Source organism: Tiliqua scincoides, chromosome 3, assembly GCF_035046505.1.
Source record: "Tiliqua scincoides isolate rTilSci1 chromosome 3, rTilSci1.hap2, whole genome shotgun sequence".
Classification (NCBI taxonomy): Eukaryota; Metazoa; Chordata; class Lepidosauria; order Squamata; family Scincidae; genus Tiliqua; species Tiliqua scincoides.
This window is the reverse complement of record NC_089823.1, coordinates 237,875,234-237,898,757: the sequence shown is the minus strand read 5'-3', so window position 1 is coordinate 237,898,757 and position 23,524 is coordinate 237,875,234. Positions and strand designations below refer to the sequence as shown.

Here is a 23,524-nt window from a genome sequence, read left to right as displayed (position 1 = left end):
TTCCGTCTCATCTGGTCCAGAGATAGATGCCTTCTGTTGCGGTTCCAAAGGCATGCTTCAGCAGGACAGCGAAGAAAATCCCAAACAAGGTTGGTGCAAGAACACAGCCCTGCTTCACGCTGCTTCGGATGTCAAAGGGGTCTGATGTGGAGCCATCGAAGACAACAGTGCCCTTCATGTCCTTGTGAAAAGATCTGATGATGCTGAGGAGCCTGGGTGGACACCCAATCTTGGGGAGAATCTTGAAGAGGCCATCCCTGCTGACCAGGTCGAAGGCCTTCGTGAGATCTATGAAGGCTATAAAGAGTGGCTGTCGCTGTTCCCTGCATTAAATATAAAATTAAAATATGTAAATACATTAGAGATGGACCTTAGATGAATGAATAAATGAATGGGCTCAAATGTCCAGGATTTCTCCAAGCATGAACACAGCCCAAGAAATAAAGCACACACTTAAATGGACCCCCTTTCTCCCACCCCACAACTCTGGTTGTGTTTGGTCAACTGGGCCAGGGGCTCTAAGGGGATCAGAGGCTGGCTGCGGGCCAGATAGAGGCTCTCTGCGAGTTGTATCTGGCCCCTGGGCTGGAGTTTGTCGACCCCTGATCTACACAAAAGGAAGACTGGATCCGGCAATCTCCCTGTAAATATCATGGCTGTACATGGACTGATTTTACACTATGTGTTCCTCTTCTGCTAGTTGCAGGAGAGACAGACAGTGAGATGGGAGCCCCAGCCCTTGCTGCCTGAAAATCCAGCTTCTCCAACTGCTCTCTCATGGGGCATTTAATCAAACACCTGTATTGCTCACACACTGTCCACCCTCTGCCTGAAGAAGTAGAAATATTTGATTAAGGGCCCAATCTGATCCAATTTTCCAGTACTGGTGCAGTTGTGCCAGTGGGGTCCTGTGGTGGAGGGGCAGATACAGGGGCCTTTTCAAGGTATGGAAACGTGTGTTCCCTTACCACGGGGCTGCATTGTGGCTACACCTGAGCTGGAAAGTTGGGTAGGATTGGGCCCTAAATACCCCATGAGGGAGCAGTTGGAGAGACCAGATTTCCAGTTAGCCAGGGCTGGGGCTCCCACCTGTTCTTGCCCAGCTCTTGGTCTCTCCCATGACTTACAGAAAGAGTGGCAACTTGCTGGCATTGAGCATCCCTTCAGATGCTCCCTGAGACCTCCCTAAGCCTCTTTCATCCCCACCAGATTCCTTGGAAGTCCTCATCTCCCACTCGCTGGGCAGGGTGGTCACCATTTTAGGCTGAGAGATTGATGGACCATTTCCCCAAGATTCAAAGTCACATGGAAGTTTGTTGTTTTTTTTTTTTTTCAAATCATGAAACTAAATAGTGAGGCCTCTTTAGAGGTCCAGAATCTACCACTGGCATTTCTGCGCTGCTCCAGGAGCCCTGCTGGCGGGTCAGTGTGCCTGGCCGGGGTTAAGCCACGATCACGAAGGGGTCTGCCTGCCACATTTGCAGGTTTTCAGTCTCCCAATGGGGTGGCCAGGCCAGTGGCGTAGCTAGAGGGGGGCAAGGCCCTCCGTTCTGCAGGCGCCTGAACGCTTCGCTCCCCTCCAGCTCCGCCACTGGTCAGAACATTCCCGGGATGCGCCTCATCGTCCTTTCCACCTGCTCTCTGCTGGCTGGAGAGCTCCGGCTGCCTCGGCTTGAGCTCTGCGCCTGCTGCTCGCCGCAGCCCCTTCCAGAGGGCGCGCCCGCCCGCCCGCCCGCCCACGTTCAGCCCCCCAGCAGCGGAGGGCGAGCGCCGGAGGGAGGCAGCGCGGGGCCGGAAGGGTTAACTACCTGCCGGCCCCCCGAGGCTCCACCTTGCCGGCCGCGGGGCTGGGGCGGGCTGGGGGCGGCTCCGGAGCGCCACTCTCGTCCTCTCCCCGCAGCAGCCGGACCGGCAGCGCGCCGCCTCTGCCCGCCGCAGCCCCGAGGGAGCATGTTCCAGTGGTGAGTCCCGGCTCAGTCCCTCCCAGACTCCGCTCGGGGATGGAGAGCCCAGTGCTAGGCAGGCCTGCTCAGAAGTAAGTGCCGTTAGAGTCACTGGGGCTTACTCCCAGGTAAGTGTGGAGAGGATTGCAGCCTGAGAGCCCAACCCTGTGCCTGTCTACTCAGAAGCCAGTGCTGTGATAGTCAATGGGGCTTCCTCCCAGGTAAGTGTGGCTAGGATTTCTGTTTGTCCGACGTAGTTCAACCCCCCCCCCCCCGCTTGCTTTGAGTCGTCTGAATCAAAAGGCTCCTTCCAGGGTCCTTCTCCCTGGGGGAGAGAGAAGTCTTCCCCAACCCCCCCCCCCGGTCTGGGGGCACCTTCGGGGCTGGGGGGCATTTTTCCGTCTCCGGACTGGATTCGCCCCCGGCCAGCTTGAGTCCCTGCGCAGGACCAGAATGTGTTGAGAAAGGCTCCCCTGCCGGGGGAGGGGGGAGCCCTTCTTCAGTGGGGCACCACCTGGACCCACCCAAAGGGACCCGCGGTGGGCGAGGAGGCAGGGAGGCCCTTGGAAGCGCCGCGGCCGTGGGAGGTCTGCAAGCACTCGCAGCCCAGGCGTGGAGCAGGGACGGCGGAGGAACGGGCAGGCTGAGTCGGGAGTGCTCGCACACCACACACAGTGCGCTGCTCTTCAGAGGACTCCGACGGGGAGGCTCTGCCTCCGTCCCTGGCTGGGAGGGATGCTCCAGTCTCTTGCAGGTTCCTTTCTGAGGGGCTTCTGGAGTCAGTGCGCGCCCCCCAGCATCCGCCCCGCTTCCCCATTGTTCCTGTTTTGGAGCCACAGCCTGGCACCTTGACGATGCGCTCCAGGGCACTTCCCCTGCGCTCTCCTCCTTCCCTACTGCATTAAACTGAAGCCCAGGCGACTGAAACTGTGCGCTCTTCACCCCACTTCCCCCCCTCTGTGTGACTGTCTCTCAGTGTCCTGACTGCAACCCCCTCAGGGCAGAGTCCTAACTTCTTGCTCAATGCAAAGTGCCACATCCACTGAAGGCACAGGAGACATTCAGAATCCACTTGTGTACTCAGACGTGGGTCACACAAGATCCCTACTAGGCATGTTTATGAGTGCAGCTTGGGGGGGGCAGCATGCTTATGCAGAAGTGTCATCCCACGTTCAGTGGCACTTGCTTGCAACCTTTGCCTGGGGAGACCTGGGTTCAAATGTCTGGTCAGCCCTGGAGCTGGAGCTCAGTGGCAGAGCCCTCGCCTTGGCTGCGCTGACCAAGCATCTGACTCAGAAGAAGCCTGCTTCAAATGCTCAACTCCCAGGGCAGTTGTGGGGATAGCCCACCTGTGTGTGACTCTGAGCTCTTTGGAGTAAGGGAGGCACATGATGGTGATGAGGACGATGGTTTCAAATGGAGGTGGAGATGATTAGTGCACTGACACCAATCTCTGTGTCTGCTGATGGGTGGTCAGTTTGCAAAGTGAACATGTATAGCTAGGACCCCTTAGTGGGTCAGACACGACCACTCCATGCCGGGTAAGCCCAAGCCTGTTCTCCTGCCTGAGCTCAGAACAAGACCTTGTCTTTGCAGACTGGCAAAGAGCCTCTCTGAAAGCAGTGTTCCCCTTCTGTCCACAGCTGTCCCTCTTTGCCCCAGCAAAGTGTCTTTTCCAGTGGCTCTTGCTGGTGCTTCTTCTGCATCTTTTAGACTGTGAACTCTCTGGAGACAAGGAATCACTTGCTAGTTTGTCTTGCTGTGTGAACTGCTTTTATGAACTTTTTTTTGTTGGAATAACAACACTTTGTAGGACCAGACCAAGGCCCACCTAATGCAAGATGTTCTGCAGAAGTCCCAGCAACCAGCAGGCACCAGGGAGTCTGCCCCAAATTGGCTGGCAGGCTACAAGTTGCCTGTTCACCTCAGCCAAAGATAGCAAGGGCTCACTAGCATCAGCTGGCTGTGAATCTTGCCTCCTGCCCAGAGATGGTGGCCACTTTTCTTCTAATAGTCTTATAAGTGACATTGAGCTCTGCTGGATTGCAGGAATGGGGAAAATGAGCTCCTTTCAGGAGTCATCTCTAGATGGAGCTCTCAAGCAGTGACGTTGCTAGGGAGGTGCGGGCAGCCTGGGGGGTGACGTGCACTGGGGGGGTGACACACTAAAATTGTGTGGTTAGGAGTAACCCCATCATCTTATATACTGTTGGATGCGGAATTTTGAGTAGAAATACAGTGCAAAAAACCAGAGTGAAATATCTCCTTTCTAGCAAAAGTTGTGGCCAAAAAACCGAAGAACAAAAAATGCATGGAGCCCTATGGAAAGTGAAACTGAGCTGTATCGTGCGTTTACTCATGAGTAGGCGACCTTGCCTTAGTCCATCAGAAAGGGCAAGCTGAGAGGAATCCAACAACACCAGAATGGTCCTGATCCAATGAATGCAGCCCCCCAAAACATTTGAGAAGGAAGTCCCTCCCTCCAAGCAGACGAATGTATTGAGCCCTATGGAAAGCGAAACTAAGCATCATGGTTGCGTTTACTCACGAGTAAGCAAATGTGCTTTGGCTGGTGGTCAGGCCAAGCAAAGGGGAATGCAGAGCCACCAGAATGGTACTGATCTGATGGAACTGGAGCTCAACAAATGCTCCAGAAGGCAGCCCACCCCCCCACTAAAAAGGATCAAAACAGAGGCTTCAGTTGATAAGGTGAACTTTTTTGAGACTTGCAAAGCCAGGTGGATCCTGACAGTGATCTGGTTTAAACAGAAGTTCTTAAATTGAACTGGGCACTGGGTAGGGCTGAAAACCTTACTGATTTTGGGGTGGGGGGGTATTGCAGACAGGCTACAGAGAAAATTCACTTGGTGGAACAGGGCTGGCTTCTGCTTATTTAATTATTTGTTTTACTTTAAATATTTATACTTATTTATTTTAATTTGCCTGATGATGTCTCTTCCACTTCTGGTGGGTCTTGGACAGATTGTAATTCTAAAAAGTGGGTCCCAGTGCTAAAAGTTTGAGAACTGCTGCAATAAGGTGTTAGTAAGTTGACACCCTTGGGGGGAGGTGACACCACTAGTGACCAAAATCACTAAAATCACAATATGAAGGAATAATACCATCATGTTATATATCAGTCAATGCGTAATTTCATGCAGAATGTGTTTCATCTTTGGTCTATCAAAAGGTACAGCCAAAAAACCAGTGGGGGCAGAGTGATGGTACATTACCAAGCCCACCACCTGCGGTGTTGCTGGGGTCACGCTCTGGCATCCCGCACCAGCGCGAACCCTAGTGACGCCACTGCTCTCAAGAGCAGAGGGAAAGCAAATGGGGGGGTTGCTCTCTAGGTGGAGCTTGAAGTCAGGTGTCCCTTAATGCCAAGCACTCCTGCTCTTCTGGGTTGAAGACTGGATATCCGTGACATTCTTTCCAGTTAAAGCTGTCCGAAGCTGCAGTTTATAAGAATGATTTATTCTGTAAAACCAGAGGAAATGACAACTCTGCCGCAGGGCAGGTTTTTATGATCCTGGAGGAGAGGCAAAAGTGTTCAGAGCAGCTTAGTGTAGGGAAAAAAGATGACTAAGGGAGGACATGGTGGATGATGTGGAGAAAGTGGGCAGAAATTGAGCTTTTCCTGCTTGCAGCAACAGCATTGCCCAATGAACTTAGCAGGAACTGCTGCGGTTGGGGAGGCAGGTGAGGCAGAGCCTCCCCAGTGGAGTCCTTCAAAAAGTGCCATCCTGTGTGAGGTGTGCAAGCACATACAAGCCTTGTACTATGCCTGTGGGTTGTGTGTGCTTGCACACCTCACACGCGGCAGCCCTTTTTGAAGGACTCTGGTGGGGAGGCTCTGCCTCACCTGCCTCCCCACCCACAGCATGTTCCTGGAACTTAACTGGCAGAGGATTCAGGATGGACAAAAGGATTGCTTCTCACAACACAAAATGAGTCTGTGAAATTTGGCACCAGATGGGCTTGCTGCTGAAAGGGGGTTAGGCACATGCAAGAAGGGGAAAGTTCTCTTGGTGGTTATTGGCCATGGTGGCTGAATGGAACCTCCATGTTCAGAGACTGTGTACCTTGGACTATCAGATGCTGCTAAGCAGCAGATAGGGAAACTCTGGCCTCTTTATGGGTTGCCTGGAGGCAGCTGCTTGGCTATTGTGAGAAATAGGAAGCTGGGCTAGGCAGACCTTTGGGTCAGATCCCTAGTGGGGTTAATTAGGATCAAACTCAGCAGGTTTGAGACTCCAGGCTTATCTACAGCTCATGTGATGTGGCTGGTCCTTATCTTCCCAAGCCGCAGGCTAACGTTTCATTTTATAGTTCCATGCCTAAGTTTCATTTTAAGCTTTAATCTCCTCGTAACTGGCAAGCTAATGTAGCGGGCAATGGCATCAGTTTCCGTTTGATAGCAAGAGAGTTAAGTGGCTGTAAAGAAGGTCCCTTCACGTGGTTAGCTTAGTTTCTCACTCTCGGCTTACGTTGTGTGTGAGCATTTTCTTGCCACTTCCAACGCAGAGGGCACCCTGATGAGTTAACAATTTTCAGTTGAAATTCTTCAGTGTCTTTCCTGTTCAGATTGCAATGTTTTCCTGTTTTCTTTTCCTGTTTTCTGATTGCGTGTTTTTCTGTTCTGATTGCAAACTCATTAAAAATCACCTGCTAGCTTGTGGGGTGGGGCCGTAGCTGAGCAGCCAAGCACCTACTGCCTGTGCAGGGGGGTTGCTTGCAGCATCTCCAAGTCGGACTGGGAAAGATCCCGCCTCCCCAGAGAGCGCTGCCGGCCAGACAAGCTGAGTTAGATGGATCAAGCATCTAACTCATCAGGCGGCTGTTCCCAAGCCCCCCCCCCCCTTTTGAAAACTTTCAGTGAATTCAGCTTGGTAGTTCATGTAAAGGGCTTTAAAACAAAAAAACAAACAAAAAAAACCCGAATTCAACACATTTCTCTGATAGCAGAAGCACTGCCAAGTCATCGGGGAGAAATGGTTGTGGTTGCTTGCTTCCATCCGGAAGCTGGACATTTTTGTTGCCTTGGCTTCAGATCAGTGAGAACTTTGATTTGAATCTGTTTGCAAAACCTGGGGTCTGTTTTAGATTACCTGCAGTTGAGAGTGCCCCAAGCATGTGCAAAGAGCATTTTCTTTATCACCTAACACTCTTCCACACATCTAGGTGCTCGTTTTCAGGGCAGACTGCAAGCCTACCAGACATTTGAATACTGGGAACCCCTTTGCTGTTATACTTTACAGACATATTGTAAAGAATATGATTATGATTGTCTGTGCTTTGAACACCTGGACTGTGCTGCAAGGATGCTGTATGTTATCCTCTCGTGTTTTTAGGACAGAGTTCCCAAGTCTATACTTTTCTTCCCCATGTCTTCATTTTGCTAGGCTGCACCCTAACATGCCACAGGCCACTAAACAACTGCGGCCAGGCAAACTGACTGTTGTGGAACTTTCATGCAAACAGTGAATCTGAACGTGCCAAAGTTTGGCTGCATCATGCCCATGGAACTCAGTGTCACAAGATGATGTGATGGCTGCTAGCTCAGACGCCTTTAAAAAGGGATTTGATACATTCTTGAAGGTGGAGAGTCTCATCAGTGGTTCTTAGTCATAATAACTGGACAGAGCCTCCAGGTGCAGAGGCGGTCTACCTGTTTATATCAGAGGGGCTATTCTTTTCAAGCTGTGCTTATGAGCTTTCTGAGAGGCACCCGGTTAGCTGGAAAGTGGGTGCTGGACAAATGGACCCAGGAAGCTCCCTCGTGCTCAGACCATTATGGGTCCATCTAGCTCAGAACAGTCAGCACAGACAGGCAGGGACTCTCCAGGGCTTCAGGCAGGATTTTTGTGTTTCTGCTATCCCCAGAGGTGCTGGGGACAGAGCCAGGATCTCCTCATGGGTGTGCCCACCAGCTTCCTCTCTCTCTGTTCCGTGGATGCAGGGGCCTGTTTTTCCCTTGAGTCTGAAGTGTTGGCACATCCCCCTTGCTTAAAGACAGACCTTTCACAGGCGTCTTGCATTTGGGGCATACAAGAGTCTCTCTGTTGCCATTTTGCTTCTGGACTGTGTGTGCTCTGCTCTCTAGCTTGTGGCCACTTCCTGTGAAAAGGCACAGCAGATCATAAGAACAACCTGCTTAGTTAGACTAATGTGGGTTTGTCCAGGCCAGCATCCTGCTTCCTTCATTCACCTCAAGGAAGCCCACGTGCAGGACAGGATAGTGATATAGCCCTCTCCTGCTTCTGCATCCTGGTGATTTTCATTCAGAGGCAGGCTTCCTCTGCATTGAGCGGGGGAGATGGGACATAAGGTGCTTGGGCCAGATATGGCCTTCATAAGCTCTTTATCTGCCCCCCATCAAAACTGGGCTTTCCTAATACCAGCATTAGCTTCTCTTTGCTGCTGAGCTTCAAAATGACACATTGGCTGAAGTAGCACTGAAAGGACAGAGCTGGGGGAGCCTAGTTATCAAGCAGTTCATCCTTTCAGCAGCGCCTGCCATGGAGTCTCTGCTGAAAGGGCAACCCACATGATAATGGCTCTGCCAGCACTGCCCTTTCAGCAGAAGTGCTTCTGCCAGTTGGGAGGGAGAGATGGAAGGAGGCCTCAGAAGGCAAGGAACAATATGGGGGCAGAAGGGGCAGGCCAAGAAGGGTGAGAAAGAGAAAAGCTACCAAGGGGTTGGGAGAGCCCAATTATCATGTGGCTGCCCTATCAGCAGCACCTCTCCTGTTGAGGTATCACTTTGCAGAGCACCTCTCAGTTGCTAAGCTGTGAAATGATGCCACTGGCAGAAGCAGCATGGCTAACAGGGCAGCCTGTGTAATACAATTGGGCTCTCCCATATCTTGAAAATGATCAAGATTTGCATATAAGTGAGAGTATTGTGCTTAATTCTGGTCATGACTTGCTAATGATGTCACTTCTAGCTTAATGACATCACTTCCAGTCCTCAGCAGGTGCCACGGATGCTATTCAGCCTGCTGTATGAAATTGATTTGGCACCCCTGGCACAGAGGCTTCACTGAGCTATCCTAGCTATTGATAGACCTCACCCCTGGATCAAACAAATTCCCTTTTAATGCTGTTGAAGCTTGTGCCTGCTGTGCTAGTTCACAGAGGAACTTTTGTAATTGAAAGAGACCCCTATGCTTTCCCTGTGTGCTTTCTACCCCCCTTCCTTATGTCAATATCTAGATTGTGAGCCCTTCAGGATAAGGTCTTTCTCCTTTCATGGAGTGCAAAGACAGGGTCCTGTCCAGAAGGGCTCACAGTCTATAAGAACATAAGAAGAGCCCTGCTGGATCAGGCCAAAGGCCCATCCAGTCCAGCTTCCTGTATCTCACAGTGGCCCACCCAATCCCCTCTTAAAGGCATCTAGGCAAGATGCCATCACTACTAGCTATTACTGATATAGAGAAGATGGGGAGAGGCAGTGCAGGCGGGAAAAGCTTATGGATCTGTGCCATGTACATGAATTGTACTGTCTAAAAAGTTTTCTTAAAGACTTTTTGGGAATTCCCATATATAATGTTGACCACATTGCACCCATCTACTGTATATGGTTTCTGACACTCTTAAAGATCTCCTGTGCATAACATTTCTGTCCTTTCTTTCTCCAAGGAGTTCACGAATGACTACTCTGTCTATCCTTGCAACAACTCTGTGAGGGAGGGGTGTTGACCTGAGAGATTGTGACTAGCCCAGAATTGTGGCTCAATGGGGATTTGAACCTGGGTCTCCCAGCGCCTAGTCTGACACTCCAACCACTATTCCATATTACTGAGGCAAGGCTGTGTTCTGCAGAAGCCAGACTAATTCTGCTTCAGCAAGACTTGCTTTCAGTTCCCTCTCTGGTTAGTTGGACCTGTTCTTCCTCAAGTTGTTTACACTGTCTTTAAAAAAAACCAAAAAAAACCCCACCTTAGAAACTGTGAAGGGGTGAATGTGCTTTTCTAAGTCCCTGGTCTTCCTGAAGCTGTAGGGTTGTGCAAGGCAGTATTGTATTGATTTGGGGCCCCTAGAAAGCTCACTATGGTGTAAGCAATTTTTGCCCATACCACAAGTGTACACATTTGATCCTTGTTGCATATATGCAACTTTGGGCAGAAATGGCTTAATGTGCATCAAAGAGCAGGCGAGTAAGAAAGTAAAACTGTGCTGAACTTCATTGGCTGTAGGCTCAGGACAGCTCAACAAAAGCCCCTCTTCTCACACTGTGTGGCATTTACCTGGCACAGAAAGTAGGTGATTTTTTGCCCCAGAAGTGGAAAAGGGGGAACATTTGCATCCTCCCTGGGGAGACGTCAGCATTTCCTGTTTCACTTTGTTTGAGGGTGAGACTGAGAGGCAAAGAAGGGCTGTTCGCTATTTCTGCGCATCAAGCTGAGAGTGCCTGTTATCTTTGGAAAAATGTCCCACCCTGTAGATGCTGGTCGGACAACGCGAAGTTTGTACACAGTGCAGAAGTAACTTATGGAATTCACTCCCACACAATGTAGGATAGGCACTAACCAGAGACTCAGACAATTAGCAAATGACCCCTACCAACCCCCCTCTCCTCCAATGGCTCCCCAGTATTGCTTACTTCGGTCTATCTAGAGTTGTTAACCAAGATAAATGAAGTCTCCATGTTCAGAAGCAGTAGACCACTGATGACCACTTACTGCAGTGCAAACGACTGTTGCATTCATACTCTTTCTGCTGGTCTGATTGGAAACTGGAAGTTAGACTTATACAGTACTCTGACTCCCCAGGGAAATTCTTATGCTCTTATCTGTTTCTGCCCAAGACAACAGAAGCTTCACCCCAAGGAAAAGCCCTACAAAGGTCAGGAGCACATCCAGAGTTTGTTCTGGGGTGAACTATCAGTGAGAAAACTTGTCCCATATTGTATTTCTAGAGCAGCTGTTTTCAACCGCTGTGTGCCACAGGATCAGAGGAGGCAGGCGGCAGCTGCGGGCCTGCGTGCGGTTGCCTACTATGGGGCTTACTTCTGAGTAGACATACATAGGGTTGAGCATGAATGAGGTTGTTGCCTACCTGCATGCTGATTAGCCAACAAGAGAAGCCTGGAGGAGCCAGGAGGTGGAGCTGCGGAGTGAGAAGAGGGAGCCAGAAGCAGGCAAGCAGGTACAGAGCCAGCGAGCGAGTCTGCTGAGGCCCCCAACCCCAGGTTTCAGGGTCCCTGAAAGTCCCTTTTCCTTGCCAGTTTGCCTGCAACTCCCCAAAGCGACCCTCCCTGCACTTTGGGGCTTTTAGAGGAAGGGCGCTGGGCCACAATCCTATCCACACTTTCCTGGGAGCAAGCCCCATTGACTATAATGGGGCTTTCTTCTGAGCAGGATTGGGCTCTGGGGGTGCTATCCATCCACACTTTCCTGGGAGTAAGCCCCATTGACTATAATGGGGCTTACTTCTGAGCAGGCATGCATAGGATTGGTCTTTTGGTTGCACTCTTTTCTCATACACAAGCAGGCAATTGGCACTTCTCTCTCTCCTCTTCCCAGGAATATCCCCCCCCCCCAAATCTCACAATCACAGTTAGCAACTCTCTTACTGTCCCTCCCCTCACTTGTCCCCATCTTCCAAAGATACAAACTCACTGCCTCACATTCTCTCTCTCTCTCTCTCTCTCCCCCACCCCCAGTTTAATCCTGCACTTTTCAATCATGTCTCCTCACTGCCCCTCACCCACATTCTCCACTATGTGATCAACCTGCCCTGTCTTTGCCAACATTTTCTGGCACTTTTGATAAGAATTTGAACATAGAATTTTTCCTCCTTTTCAGAAACCACATATACTTCCCTCTCCATGCTCCTTGTCAATTTTTTTTGTCATGTAATGCTTTAATTGTATTAATTTTATTAATTCAAGATTAACTGTAATGTAGTAATTTAATGTAAGTAAAAAACTGGTAGAGTGCCTTGACAATTTTAGTGCCTTGTCCGTGTGCTGCGAGCTGAAAAAGATTGAAAATGGCTGTTCTAGAGGAAGACAAAAGGTGGGTTCCTCCACCCAATGGCGTCACTAAGGTTTGAGGCACCTGGTGCAGGAGGCCAGTGTGTCACCCCCATGACGAACCTTCTCCCATGCAGTGGGGGGGCAGCACCCTGGGTGGTGTATGTGGTATATGCACCACTGCTCCACCACCAGTGGTTTTTTTGGCTATAGCATTTGATAGACTAGAGATACAGGCTGAGTCTCATTATTCTGGGTTCCGTCTCCAGAACTCCCATGAATGGCAAAAGTTGCATTCAAGCAAATCCATTTAAAATACAATGTCCCTTTGATAGGTGGTTTTAAAAATAGCCTTGCTGGCATTCCTGATGTAAGACAGAGTCATTAGGCAGACAATCCAATAATCAGTCTCTCTCCAGGTGCTTAAAAAAAGCTTTACTCCTTTACTTTATTAGCCAGCGACCCCTCCCTTCACCCAGAGCACAGCACTGGGAAAGAATGCAAAGTGATTATCTTTCTTTCATGTGCTCAGAAGGAAGGGAAGGGTTGCTTGCCTTGAAGTGAAGCTGTTCTAAGTGCCTGAAGAGAAAATGATTGATGGATTGTCAGCCAGCTGCTCTCTTGAATTAATGAGGCTATTGTTAAACAACTTTCTTCCTTTAATTTGAAGGGCCCTTCTCATCTGTGTTGAGATAAAACTTCTGGGTGAAAAAATCTGTGGATAATGAGGTTATACCTGTATTTCAACATGGTTTATCTCATTACATTCAGCATGAAATTACACACTGAATGATATGATGGTATTATACAAAAATACCAAGATTTTAAAAATTTTGTTTAATAGTGTTGTCACCCTCCCTGTACACATCACCCCCTAGCAACACCACTGCCTCCACCCTGTCTGCGTCTCGCTTGCATGAAATGGATTGTGTGTTGCATACGGAGCTTTTGTGTGACTTTCCCTTGAATCCAGTACTTCTCAAGAGAGGCAGTTGGCACACTCAGATACACATGAAGTAAAGTCCCTGCATGTGTGAATCTGTCCCATAGCCTTGAAAGCAGATTAAACTCATTGAACCAACAGCTTTATCTGTGTTTTTTCATGTGTGATTATTATTTCACTTGTGCCTTGCATAACCTATCTTGAGACTTTCCCCAAAAATAAATAACAGCGAGGCACTGGATAACAAATGGTGTCTATGTAGCTGTTTCTATTTGTACAGTTGCGTAGACTGGCAGCACTGATGCCTCCAACCAGGAAAAAAGCATTAAATTATTGAGTTGAATTGAGATGTGTAAGGATTTCTTACGCAACCAGGTGCCCTAGATGCCACTGCACTAAACCAGCGCAGGCCTTGGCTGCCATGAGGTTGTTCTGGCCATACTTGGATATGGTTTTGGCCTCCACTTTGTTGTAGCTGAATTATTAAGCTTTATAGTGAGCTTTTGTAAAAATGTAAGACCTGATACTTTGCATAACACTTGGCCCTAAGTTGTTATCTAAATAACTTCTCTGAGAGGTTATGCCATCAGTGATTCTCACTTTGTTACTCCAGGAAGACTGAAACTAACAGAGTGGGATTTTCCCTGAGGAAATTTTTCCCGTACGTGAGTCCATGGTGTGATATGTGAGGGTCTTTGATTCCAGGGGCAAGTCCAACATCCCTTGAGTCTGAATTTGCATGTAATGATGGTTTTTACATCCTTCCTTTCCGTGGAAACATACCACGGTGGCTCACAATTATCACTCCGTCTTTAGCAGGCCAGCCTGGTTCTTCCAAAACATTTAGTGGTTGGGAACAGCAGTTTCCTGGGAAGGGGGGCAAACTAGTTTTCAGTAATGCAGTGTTTTTCAAACTGTGGGTCGCAAGCCAATTTCAGGTAGGTCCCCATTTCAATATTTTATTTTTAATATACTAGTCTTGGTGCTACCCTGATCTGTAACTGCATTTGGGGAAATGTTACCGACCTGAACTTTTAACAAGCTACTATGTATATTCTTTTAACAATGATAGTAAATGGGGCTAACTCCTAGGTAAGTATGGGTAGGATTGCAGCCTAGGATTGTAACAAATTTTCCTCCTTGCTGATGTCACTTCCAGTCATGACATCACTTCCAGCGGGTCCTGACAGATTCTCTTTCTAAAAAGCGGATCCTGGTGCTAAATGTGTGAGAACCACTGCAGTAGTGAACATAAATTTTCACTAGGAAAAATGCATAGGAAGGCAGTACCAGCAATGAAGAATGTGCAACTGTGTAGGTTTCTGCAGAACTAGTGGTGCTGTTGTAACACACTGGTGTTAGTTTCTTCAGTAATTTGAGGGCTGTGGCCCATTGGGACAATACATTCCTGGCATGCATGATGTCCTGGTTGGTCCCCAGCAACTCTGCTCTGAAGGACTGCAAGGAACAGGGCTGGGATGGCAAGTCCTTTGCCTGCATGCCTGGAGACTGAGTAATGCCCAACTAGCAGCAGCGAGGGTCAGAGTCAGTGGGGGTAGTTTTGGATACATTCATGTTTATCTCTTTAGAACTGAGCAAATGCACTTACTAAGGAGTAAGCCCCATTGAACACAATGGGAATGACTTGTGAGTAAGTTTACACAGATTGAGCCGTTGGTCTCTCTTGACTGCACAGTGATGGCCCAAGACCCTGGAGGGGCCAGAGGCAAGCTACCCCCCCCCAGCTGCTTGTACTGCCTTGAATGTGCCCCCTCCCATTTGGTTTGGCACTTGCAGAATGCAAAGTCTCCTCCTCCTTGGTGCCCTTCTGTATGAAGCAGTGGCATAGCTAGAGGGGGTGCAAAGCACTAAGTCTTGCAGGGAGCCTCACTGCAGTGTGCAAGGGGCCCCTCCCCCTCCCCTTCAGCGGGAGCAACACGGAGGCCTATGCCTTCCGGAAGTGTTCCAGGAGGCCTTCTGGCATATGCCTCCTTGTTGCTCCCACCGCCTGGAATGGCTCTGAAGGGGAGGGGCCCCTTGCATGCTGTGGTGATGGTCCCTGCAAAACATAATGCTTTGTACCCCCTGTAGCTATGCCACTGATTTGAAGGAGGGAAGGGGGTGGAAAAGGCAGTGGGCAGCAATGCTGGGGCCTCAGGGCAAGGACCCCACTTCTGTTGATGGCACATTGGTTGCAGCCGCTGCCCCCATACTGAAGATTTGGGGGCTGGCTGACCATGCGGGCTCTTGGCCAGTGCCTGATCTGGCTGACCTCTGTTGGGGAGGGGAGGCCAGTTCTGGCCTCAGCATCACTGCTGCAGGACTGTCGCTGACGTATTTACTTTTCACATGTTTATACTACCCTTCCTTGAAGAGCTCAGGGTGATGTAAATGGCTCCTCTCCCTTTACAACAACCTTGTGTGATAGGTTAGGCCCGAGTGATTGGCCCAAGGTCACCCAGGAAGCTTCATGACTCATCCCGTCACAGGATGCAGAATGACAATTTTTTGTGAACATGTTATTTATCTTTATTGTATTGATCTATTGACAGCACCCTCAGTGCACACTGGTGTAAAAAGTACAGGACAGCTGCCTGGCCTGAGAGGCTCTCAATCCAAAGTTCAGTGCAGGGGAGGAGAGATCTTCATGTTGGCCTGGCTGCCACCTTGCAAGGCAGTGTTTAATGTTTTTGGGTTGAGAAGATACTGGAAAGGAACATTGGCAATTGAATGGAGTTGGGAGCGAGGGTGGTAGTAGAGCCATATGCTCCAGTTCCCATCTGGGTGGGATGTCGAGAGCTCCACTGCCCTTTCGGAGAAATGCCTTTCAAATCCAGCCTGAACACTGTGCACTCATTCAATTAAACCTGCATCAAAGAGCCCCTCATGACGAGGCTTCCCCCTGCTCTTGCCTTGAGGGGGGTGTGTGCTCAAGAGAACCCAAAATTGGACGGTTGGCCAGCAAACAGACCGCCTTCTATTCCACAAGGGCCCCACTCAGCAAACAGAAACCTGATGGCCTGCTTCTCTCTCTTTTTACCGGTTGAGCCTTTTCGGTGTGATGGCAAAAGCCCAGATGGCTGGAATGTGTGAGGTTTGGAAATGGAAAGGTGGCGGCGGGGGGGGGGAGAACGACGGACTGGACACTGCCTGGAAAGACTTCAGCTCTAAGAAAGGAATACATGTGGGCTGCTGACATCTGTTGCCATTGCAGAGATGTCTGGGGTGGGTGGGAAGCGTAGACCCTTCTAAGATTTCATGGAATGGTTTGGACTACTGAAAGGACGTGCTCTGGCCTGCCTGGGGGGCTCTGAATCCAGTTTTGCTGTTCTCTTCTCCAGCGCTTAATATCTAAACTCACGTTTTTTGAAACTGGATGGAAGCCGCAGCTTGAGGCTGCCTAGAGCTTCTTCCTAATTCTTCAAGGACCTGGGAATGAGAGGCTCTCAGCACATGCTCTATGCCACCGTTCTTGCAATTTCATATGGTTTCAGGGCTCCATTCTAACACTGAAAAAGGTCAGGTGGGGCTAAAGTCTGGTGAGCTTTGTCTGGGGACTCTTGCTAGCTCACAGGGACAGGTAACGGGGAGAACATCATGTCCTTGGCACTCCTTGCGAAGGTATTTGTATCTCCCCTAGAAGAGCTCTAAGATAGGATACCCACAGTATAGTTAGGCTGGGAAGGCTTCCCAGTATGAAGATGGCTGTTGTGGTACTTCAGATACTAGTTCGGTAGCATTCAGAGGTTCTAAAGCATTTTCCCAAATTCAGTGGGTTTGCTGAAGAAGCTCTCCGTTGCAAAGAATTCTGGGAAGTGGCAGGTAGTGCCCATTTCCTTTCTTCAGGACTCTGGCCATGGCCTTTTGGGGCTTGCTATCTCTGTACATGTTTGTACATGCACTCCCCATTGGTCTGTGACAAAGAGTACAAAAGTTGAGTCATGTGCATCTGATAGGTATCATAGGGTCTAATGAGGGGGGGGGGAATACTATAGAAGTAAAACTGACCTGTATTTAAAGAACATAAGAACAGCCCCACTGGATCAGGCACTAGGCTCATCTAGTCCAGCTTCCTATATCTCACAGCGGCCCACCAAATGCCCCAGGGAGCACACTTGATAACAAGAGACCTCATCCTGGTGCCCTCCCTTGCATCTGGCATTCTGACATAGCCCATTTCTAAAATCAGGAGGTTGCGCATACACATCATGGCTTGTACCCCGTAATGGATTTTTCCTCCAGAAACTTGTTCAATCCCCTTTTAAAGGCATCCAGGCCAGTCGCCATCACCACATCCTGTGGCAAGGAGTTCCACAGACCAACCACATGCTAAGTAAAGAAATATTTTCTTCTGTCTGTCCTAACCCTCCCAACACTCAGTTTTATCGGATGCCCCCTGGTTCTGGTGTTATGTGAGAGTGTAAAGAGCATCTCTATATTGCTGTCCATCCCCTGTATAATATTGTATGTCTCAATCATGTCCCCCCTCAGGCGTCTCATTTCTATACTGAAGAGGCCCAAACGCCGTAGCCTTTCTTCATAAGGAAGGTGCCCCAGCCCAGTAATCATCTTGGTCGCTCTCTTTTGCACCTTTTCCATTTCCACCATGTCCTTTTTGAGATGTGGCGACCAGAACCGGACTATACTGGACTGAATATAAGACCTGACTGAATATAAGAATGTACTATATATTGCATTCTGCCTATCTTTCAAGAAGTGTGGGCTGGTGTATATGGGGGGTTTGCACATTTTTATCTTCCCAACAATCCTGCAAGGTAGGAGCGAGAGTGAGATTAGCAAAATCACCCCGTGAACCACATGGCAGAGCAGGAAATTGAACTCTGGAGAGGGAAGCCCAAGGCTGAAGGCACAACTGAAGGCATAACAGACCACAAGTGGTGCTGTTTATCTCAGAGCCAGGGAGTTCCCAGCATGTGGCGTTACCTGCAGGTCTGAATGGGATGGCCAAGCGAGGTGTGGCAACGCATGGAATTTTCCAGTCGAGACTTCTCACAGGCTAGAGAGGGGAAAGGTTGCTCATCAGAAACATTGTTCCTAACCAATGCGAAGCAAGAAATGGAGAACTCCGAGGAGGAGCTGGGAAGGTGCCTTGTAGTAGGGAAGGAGTTCTGGAGAGCTCTTGGGAGTGGTCAGCTCAGAGGCAACAACAAATCATTCCTAGATACTACCTGAGGCCACAACTTCTGTAGCAACTGCACCATAGTGCCTTGGTGGTATGGAAGGTTTAGGTTAACCTAAAGCAGGGGTGGGCAAACTTTCAGCTTTAGCGATCCTGGACCCTTAACAATTGTGCAGAGGAGGGAATTTCAGCAGGTGCAGCTTATCACCTATGAGATGACAAGCTGCACCTGCTGAAATACCATCTTCTATGCAATTGTTAAAGATACAGGAGCCCTGAAGCTGAAAGTTTGCCCACCTCTGACCTAAAGGAATTGTCCTTGATTCTTTTTTTTTTCCCCTACCTTTTCGTCATAGGAAGAAGACAATCTACAAAAGTGTCCTCCTGTCCTTTGTGCTGGTGGTCATGGTGACCATGTTGCAAAGAGGCATCACCCCTGGTCAGTTCCTTCCGGGCCAGCAGCAGAAAGAAGTTCTTTCCCAAGAGCCTGTGAAAACTCAGAAGAGGGATGTTGTCTTCCCCGTTGCCAGCAACTTCTGGAGGAAGGAGGGTCTAGTTACCAAGGCTGTTGAAATGGCAGAGAAACAGGTGACCATGTGGGACGTCACCACTATCAACTGCACAGCCAACCTCAACTTCAGCAAGGATGACTGGTTCAAAGGGCTGGAGCTCAACTTCCGGCAGTTCCTGCTTTACCGACATTGTCGGTATTTTCCCATGCTCATCAACCATCCTGAGAAGTGCAGTGGCGACATCTACCTGCTTATCGTGGTGAAGTCCATCATCACTCAGCATGACCGCCGGGAGGCCATCCGAAGGACATGGGGTCAAGAAAAGGAAGTGGGTGGCAAGAAGATCAGGACCCTCTTCCTTCTGGGTGTTGCTTCTAAGGAAGAGGAGAGGGCAAATTACCAGAAGTTGCTGGATTATGAGAACCGCATCTATGGAGATATTTTGCAGTGGGACTTCCTGGACAGCTTTTTCAATCTCACCCTCAAAGAGGTTCATTTCCTCAAGTGGTTTAACATCTACTGTGATAATGTCCGGTACATCTTTAAGGGTGACGATGATGTCTTTGTAAGCCCCAACAACATCTTGGAGTTTCTGCAGGACCAGAAAGGGGGCAACCTGTTTGTGGGCGATGTCCTCCAAAAGGCCAAACCCATTCGCAAGAAGGAGAACAAGTACTACATCCCCAGTGCCCTGTACAACAAGAGCAACTACCCACCCTATGCTGGTGGCGGCGGCTTTGTCATGGATGGCCCACTGGCCAAGAAGCTCCACAAGGTCTCGGAAACCCTGGAACTATATCCCATTGACGACGTCTTCCTGGGCATGTGTCTTGAGGTTCTTAAGGTGACACCTGTGGGGCATGCTGGCTTCAAGACATTTGGCATTGTGAAAAACAAGAACAGCAAGATGAACAAGGAGCCCTGTTTTTTCCAGAGCATGCTGGTGGTTCATAAACTTCTTCCTACAGAGTTGCTCCACATGTGGGATTTGGTCCATAGTAACTTGACATGCTCCAGAAAACATCACATTCTTTAGCTTTCCTGGTGTGTGTGTGTGTGAAAGGACCATTTAGTCTGAGGGGAACGCAAAGGGAACATGCTTGGGTGCCAGTAGTGGTGGGTACAGTTCCAGAATCCTCTGAAGATGTCTGGAATCTCTTTTCTAGTAATGTGAAGGAAGAGAGTGAAAACCATGAAGGGAATCTGGGGAAGAGGGGTTTGGAAAAGGGGTGTGTGTGTGTGTGTGTGTGTGTGTGTGTGTGTGTGTGTGTGTGTGTGCGTGTGTGTGTGTTACTCCTTTGGGATATTTGGAAAATGCAGAATATACCTGACAAAGATGAAGAAATCACTAATGGGAGAACTATGACAAGAGATGGAACCAGGAGGGTCAAACGATTTTGCCTCGTGGCTTTGTTGAGATGCAGGGGTTCTCACTGGGTTGAGATGCCTCTGGACTTTCCCCCTTTCTTCTTGTGTGCTGTTCAGCTGAGGGCTGGCCCCAAAGCTAAGACTGACGGACAGAGAGGTCTAAAGGCAGTTCTGAAGGCACCCTTGATGTGCAAAGCCAGTGTTGTTTCCTCTCGCCCCAAACACCTTGTTCCCGGAAGGTGCTTTTAGTGATTCCAGTTAAGGAATTTAAAAATTGCTTTGGTGGTTGTGGGTGATGGATTTGCTGTGGGTGCCAAAAGCATCCGGTGCCTGCTTGAAGGGGTGTGTGTTTCTTTGTTAAGGGAGCAGCTTTTTGCCTTCCCTAAGCTGGGTAATGCTCGATTGAGCCTGGGCCACCTGCAAACTGACAGCAAGTATACACAATGTTTTTTTGTTTTTTTTAAAGAGAAATGTCGCCATGAGGTGAGAGATTCCTGTAATTAGTTAGTAGCTTGTTCTGTCCCCCCCCCCCCCCATGAAAAGAGAGAACTACAAATTACCTTTACTGAAATGGTTGGTCCCCTTTCTCTTCTTTTATCCTTCTGCCTCACCACAAAGGGTTGTCTTTATAAGGACAAGTTATGGATGAAAAAGTCACCTCATGGTGAGGTTTCCTTGTAAACTGTAAATGCCTAAATCTTATGAAAGGACTGTTGGCAAGTCTGTTAAAATGGGAGCAGTTTTAAATAGATGGTCCTTTCCCTTTGGCCTTGTTTCTTATCTGGGTAAATAGGTTTTTCCTCCGGATGTGTGGCTAGGCTGCACAGTGTGTATGAGATGTATTTATGCAAGATGTTCTTCATGCAAGGCCGTGGACATCTTTTCCCAGTACACAGAGCTGCCTCTCTCATCTGATGGCGTGGATGTCTAGTGATGGTCCCTGGATGACAACCTGACAGAGGTTAAAGGTGCACAACTGGAAAATGGTTCCTTGTCTCTCCACTCCCTGGACCATGGAGGGCTGTGAATTGCCTGGGAAGCAAAGGGGAAGGGATTGCAAAGAACTGTGTTCTTGCATGAAGATTGTTCCAGCAGGGAAGAGGAGGAAGCATTTTTTGGCAGGCGAAGTGAGTTAACAAAGGCAGCTGCCCCAAAGTGCTTCCTTCTCTCCCCTGTCCCCACAATATTTCTCGCTAAGCCCAAAGGAGTGGTGGCCTGTTTGTGGCACAGCTTGCGTGTGTGTGTGGTTTTGGGATGGAATTCTCATCCTTTAGTCTTGAAGTGACTTGGCCAGCTGGTGCCACGGCTGTAGCATCACTGCCACAGAAGATAGGCTTTCAGTGCCAGCCTGCTAGACTCCCTGGTCCTTCTCCTTCCAGCGAGCTTGAATCACGGTGGCAGCTGCCTGCAGCAAATACTTCTCTAGCTTTGACCCCTGGGCAGACCTCCTACCAGCGTATCCAGCATTGCTTGAATTCATAGCTTTACTAACTTCTGGATGACAAAGGCCAGATTACAAAAGGTGTGAACTTTTGTCCGCATCTAACAGAATGGAAATGGAAATCCAGAAAGACGAACAGAGCAGGGCGAGGAAGGCCTGGGCCCCGCCGTCCAGTTAAAACATGGGTCTTGCACATAGGTTCCCCTGCCCCAGGCTCTAGATATTCCCTCCATGCAAGCACAACTGGAACCTAAATAAGTGGTCATTTTCAAGCTATATTTGAGGCTTCCATGTAGTTTATCAGGTGTCTGCAAATCAGTAAGAAACCTCCCTGAAAGGCTTTGTTGACCTCCGACACTGTCTTTCCCTGTAGAGACCCTGGGCTGCACTGGTGGACCTGGCCAGTGCCTTGGATGAACTAATTGTGTGCTCCCATGTGTCCTGGAACCTTCTCCGCTGCATGGGGGAAGAGAATTGAGATGTGTGGGTAGAAACAGGCAGTGGGTGCTCCTGACAGCCTGCTGTCAGAGGTGACTATCTCAGCTGCTGGCCAGCCCACTTGTGAGGCTGACTGAGTTGCCTCAGGCAGCAGGCTGTCAGAAGCACCCACTGCCGGCTTCTACCTGCCCACCCACCTCAGTTGCTCCCCTTCCATAGATTCACAAATGACAATACTGGCCTGTCACAAGGCAGTTTTGTGTGTAGCTGAAGGCTGAAATAACAAATACTTCTGACCAACAGAACGTGCAGAGCTGAAACCATTTTAATGATTGTTGTTGAAACCAGAATCTAAAGTTTTGTTGTCTCCTCCTTGTTCACACCCCCTGCCCTTTCCCTGGAATCTGCTTGTGGTTTTTTTCTTCTTTTGAGGGCTGCAGACCATAAATACAGCAAAATTGTCATTAACTGCCCTGAACCCTCAGGATAGGGAGGGATATACATCTAATTAACAAAGAAGTCATGGAGCAGAAAAACATTTTCAGCCAATTCTCCGAACAGGCAAGTAAAAATGCAAATCTAACTTCTCTGGAACGTGATCCCCCCCTTTCAACCTCAATGAAATCAGGAACCCATCCAAAGTCAGGAACCCATCCAAACTCCTATAAATTAGATTTACGATAATATTTAACACCTTTCCTCTTCTGCAGAATGCATTCCAAATTTGTTCTAAAGGCAGAGGCAGCAAATAACTATTCATTTGCAGCAAAAATATATTTCTGAGAAATTGGAATACCTTGAAGATGAACTCCAGAATACCCTGAAAGAAGCCAGAGCCCAGAAGTATGTAACTGGCACGTATTCTTTTGTCTGCCTTCTCCAGCTCTAACGATTCATTACTGCCACACTCAGTAGTGTAGCTACAGGGGGGCAGCGGCACGGTAAGTATTGCAGGTGCCACAGTGTGCCGTGTAAGTGGCCCCTCCCACTCGCTGTCGGAGCCATTCGGGCAGTGACAGCAACTGTGTTGCCTTCTGATGGCAAGTGGGAGATGCCACTTACACGGCACATTGCAGCACCTGCAATACTTACCGTGCTGCTGCCCCCCGTAGCTATGCTACTGGCCAGACTGTTTAGTGAATACTTTACAGTGGAGACTGTTGCCTCTTTGCTCCAGCTTCAATTTTGCTGTAATTAACATCTGTTCTATTCACTCCCCTTGAAGTCACTGGACTGCAGGGTCATGCTGGATTCTGCCTGGCAGGCCAAGCCTTTTCCATGAAGCAAACAGAGACAGGTGTGTGGGGCAGCAGACCTGGAGGGGCAGTGAAAGGATGAGCCCCCAGCCTACCTGCCCGCCACCTTCTTCAACCTGCCTCTCCCCTGGGAGTGCTGATCTGCTTCTGACCTGCTGTGAGACACGGCAACAGCAGCAGTACTGGAGAGGGAAGGGGGAAGAGGAGATGTCACAGCTCCCCACCCCCGCACTGCTTACAAAGCACCAGGTAGGCAGGGAGGGGAGAGCTGGAGCCTGCCTCCCTTTCCTTTCTGTGCACAGCCTCCTTGCTCTGCCCTGCAGCTGTTTCCATTGAAGCAGAAGGCACTTGGGCTGCAGGCTGTTATCCTGGCAAAGGGAACGGATGGGGGTGCCTCTCTCTCCCATCCCTGGGGGTATGCTTACCTGCGCCCTACCCTCTTGCTCACTTGCTTCCCCTCCCCCTCATCCACAGGGGGCTGGGTGTGTAAGCAAGTGCAGG

General features: G+C 49.3%; 1 protein-coding gene across 2 annotated transcripts; it reads left to right on the top strand.

Moving 5' to 3' along the window:
- The first annotated feature begins 1,909 nt into the window (after positions 1-1,909).
- B3GNT7 (UDP-GlcNAc:betaGal beta-1,3-N-acetylglucosaminyltransferase 7) lies at positions 1,910-22,729 on the top strand. 2 transcript variants are annotated; one of them, XM_066620606.1, is made up of 2 exons: positions 1,910-1,961; positions 18,365-22,729. In XM_066620606.1, exons 1-2 carry the CDS (start codon positions 1,951-1,953, stop codon positions 19,554-19,556), a joined length of 1,203 nt encoding a protein of 400 aa, XP_066476703.1. In that variant the 5' UTR covers positions 1,910-1,950; the 3' UTR covers positions 19,557-22,729. The 2 variants fall into 2 exon arrangements, with proteins under 2 accessions (XP_066476703.1, XP_066476702.1); XM_066620605.1 differs by lacking the exon at positions 1,910-1,961 and adding an exon at positions 2,008-2,164.
- The last annotated feature ends 795 nt before the right edge of the window (positions 22,730-23,524 follow it).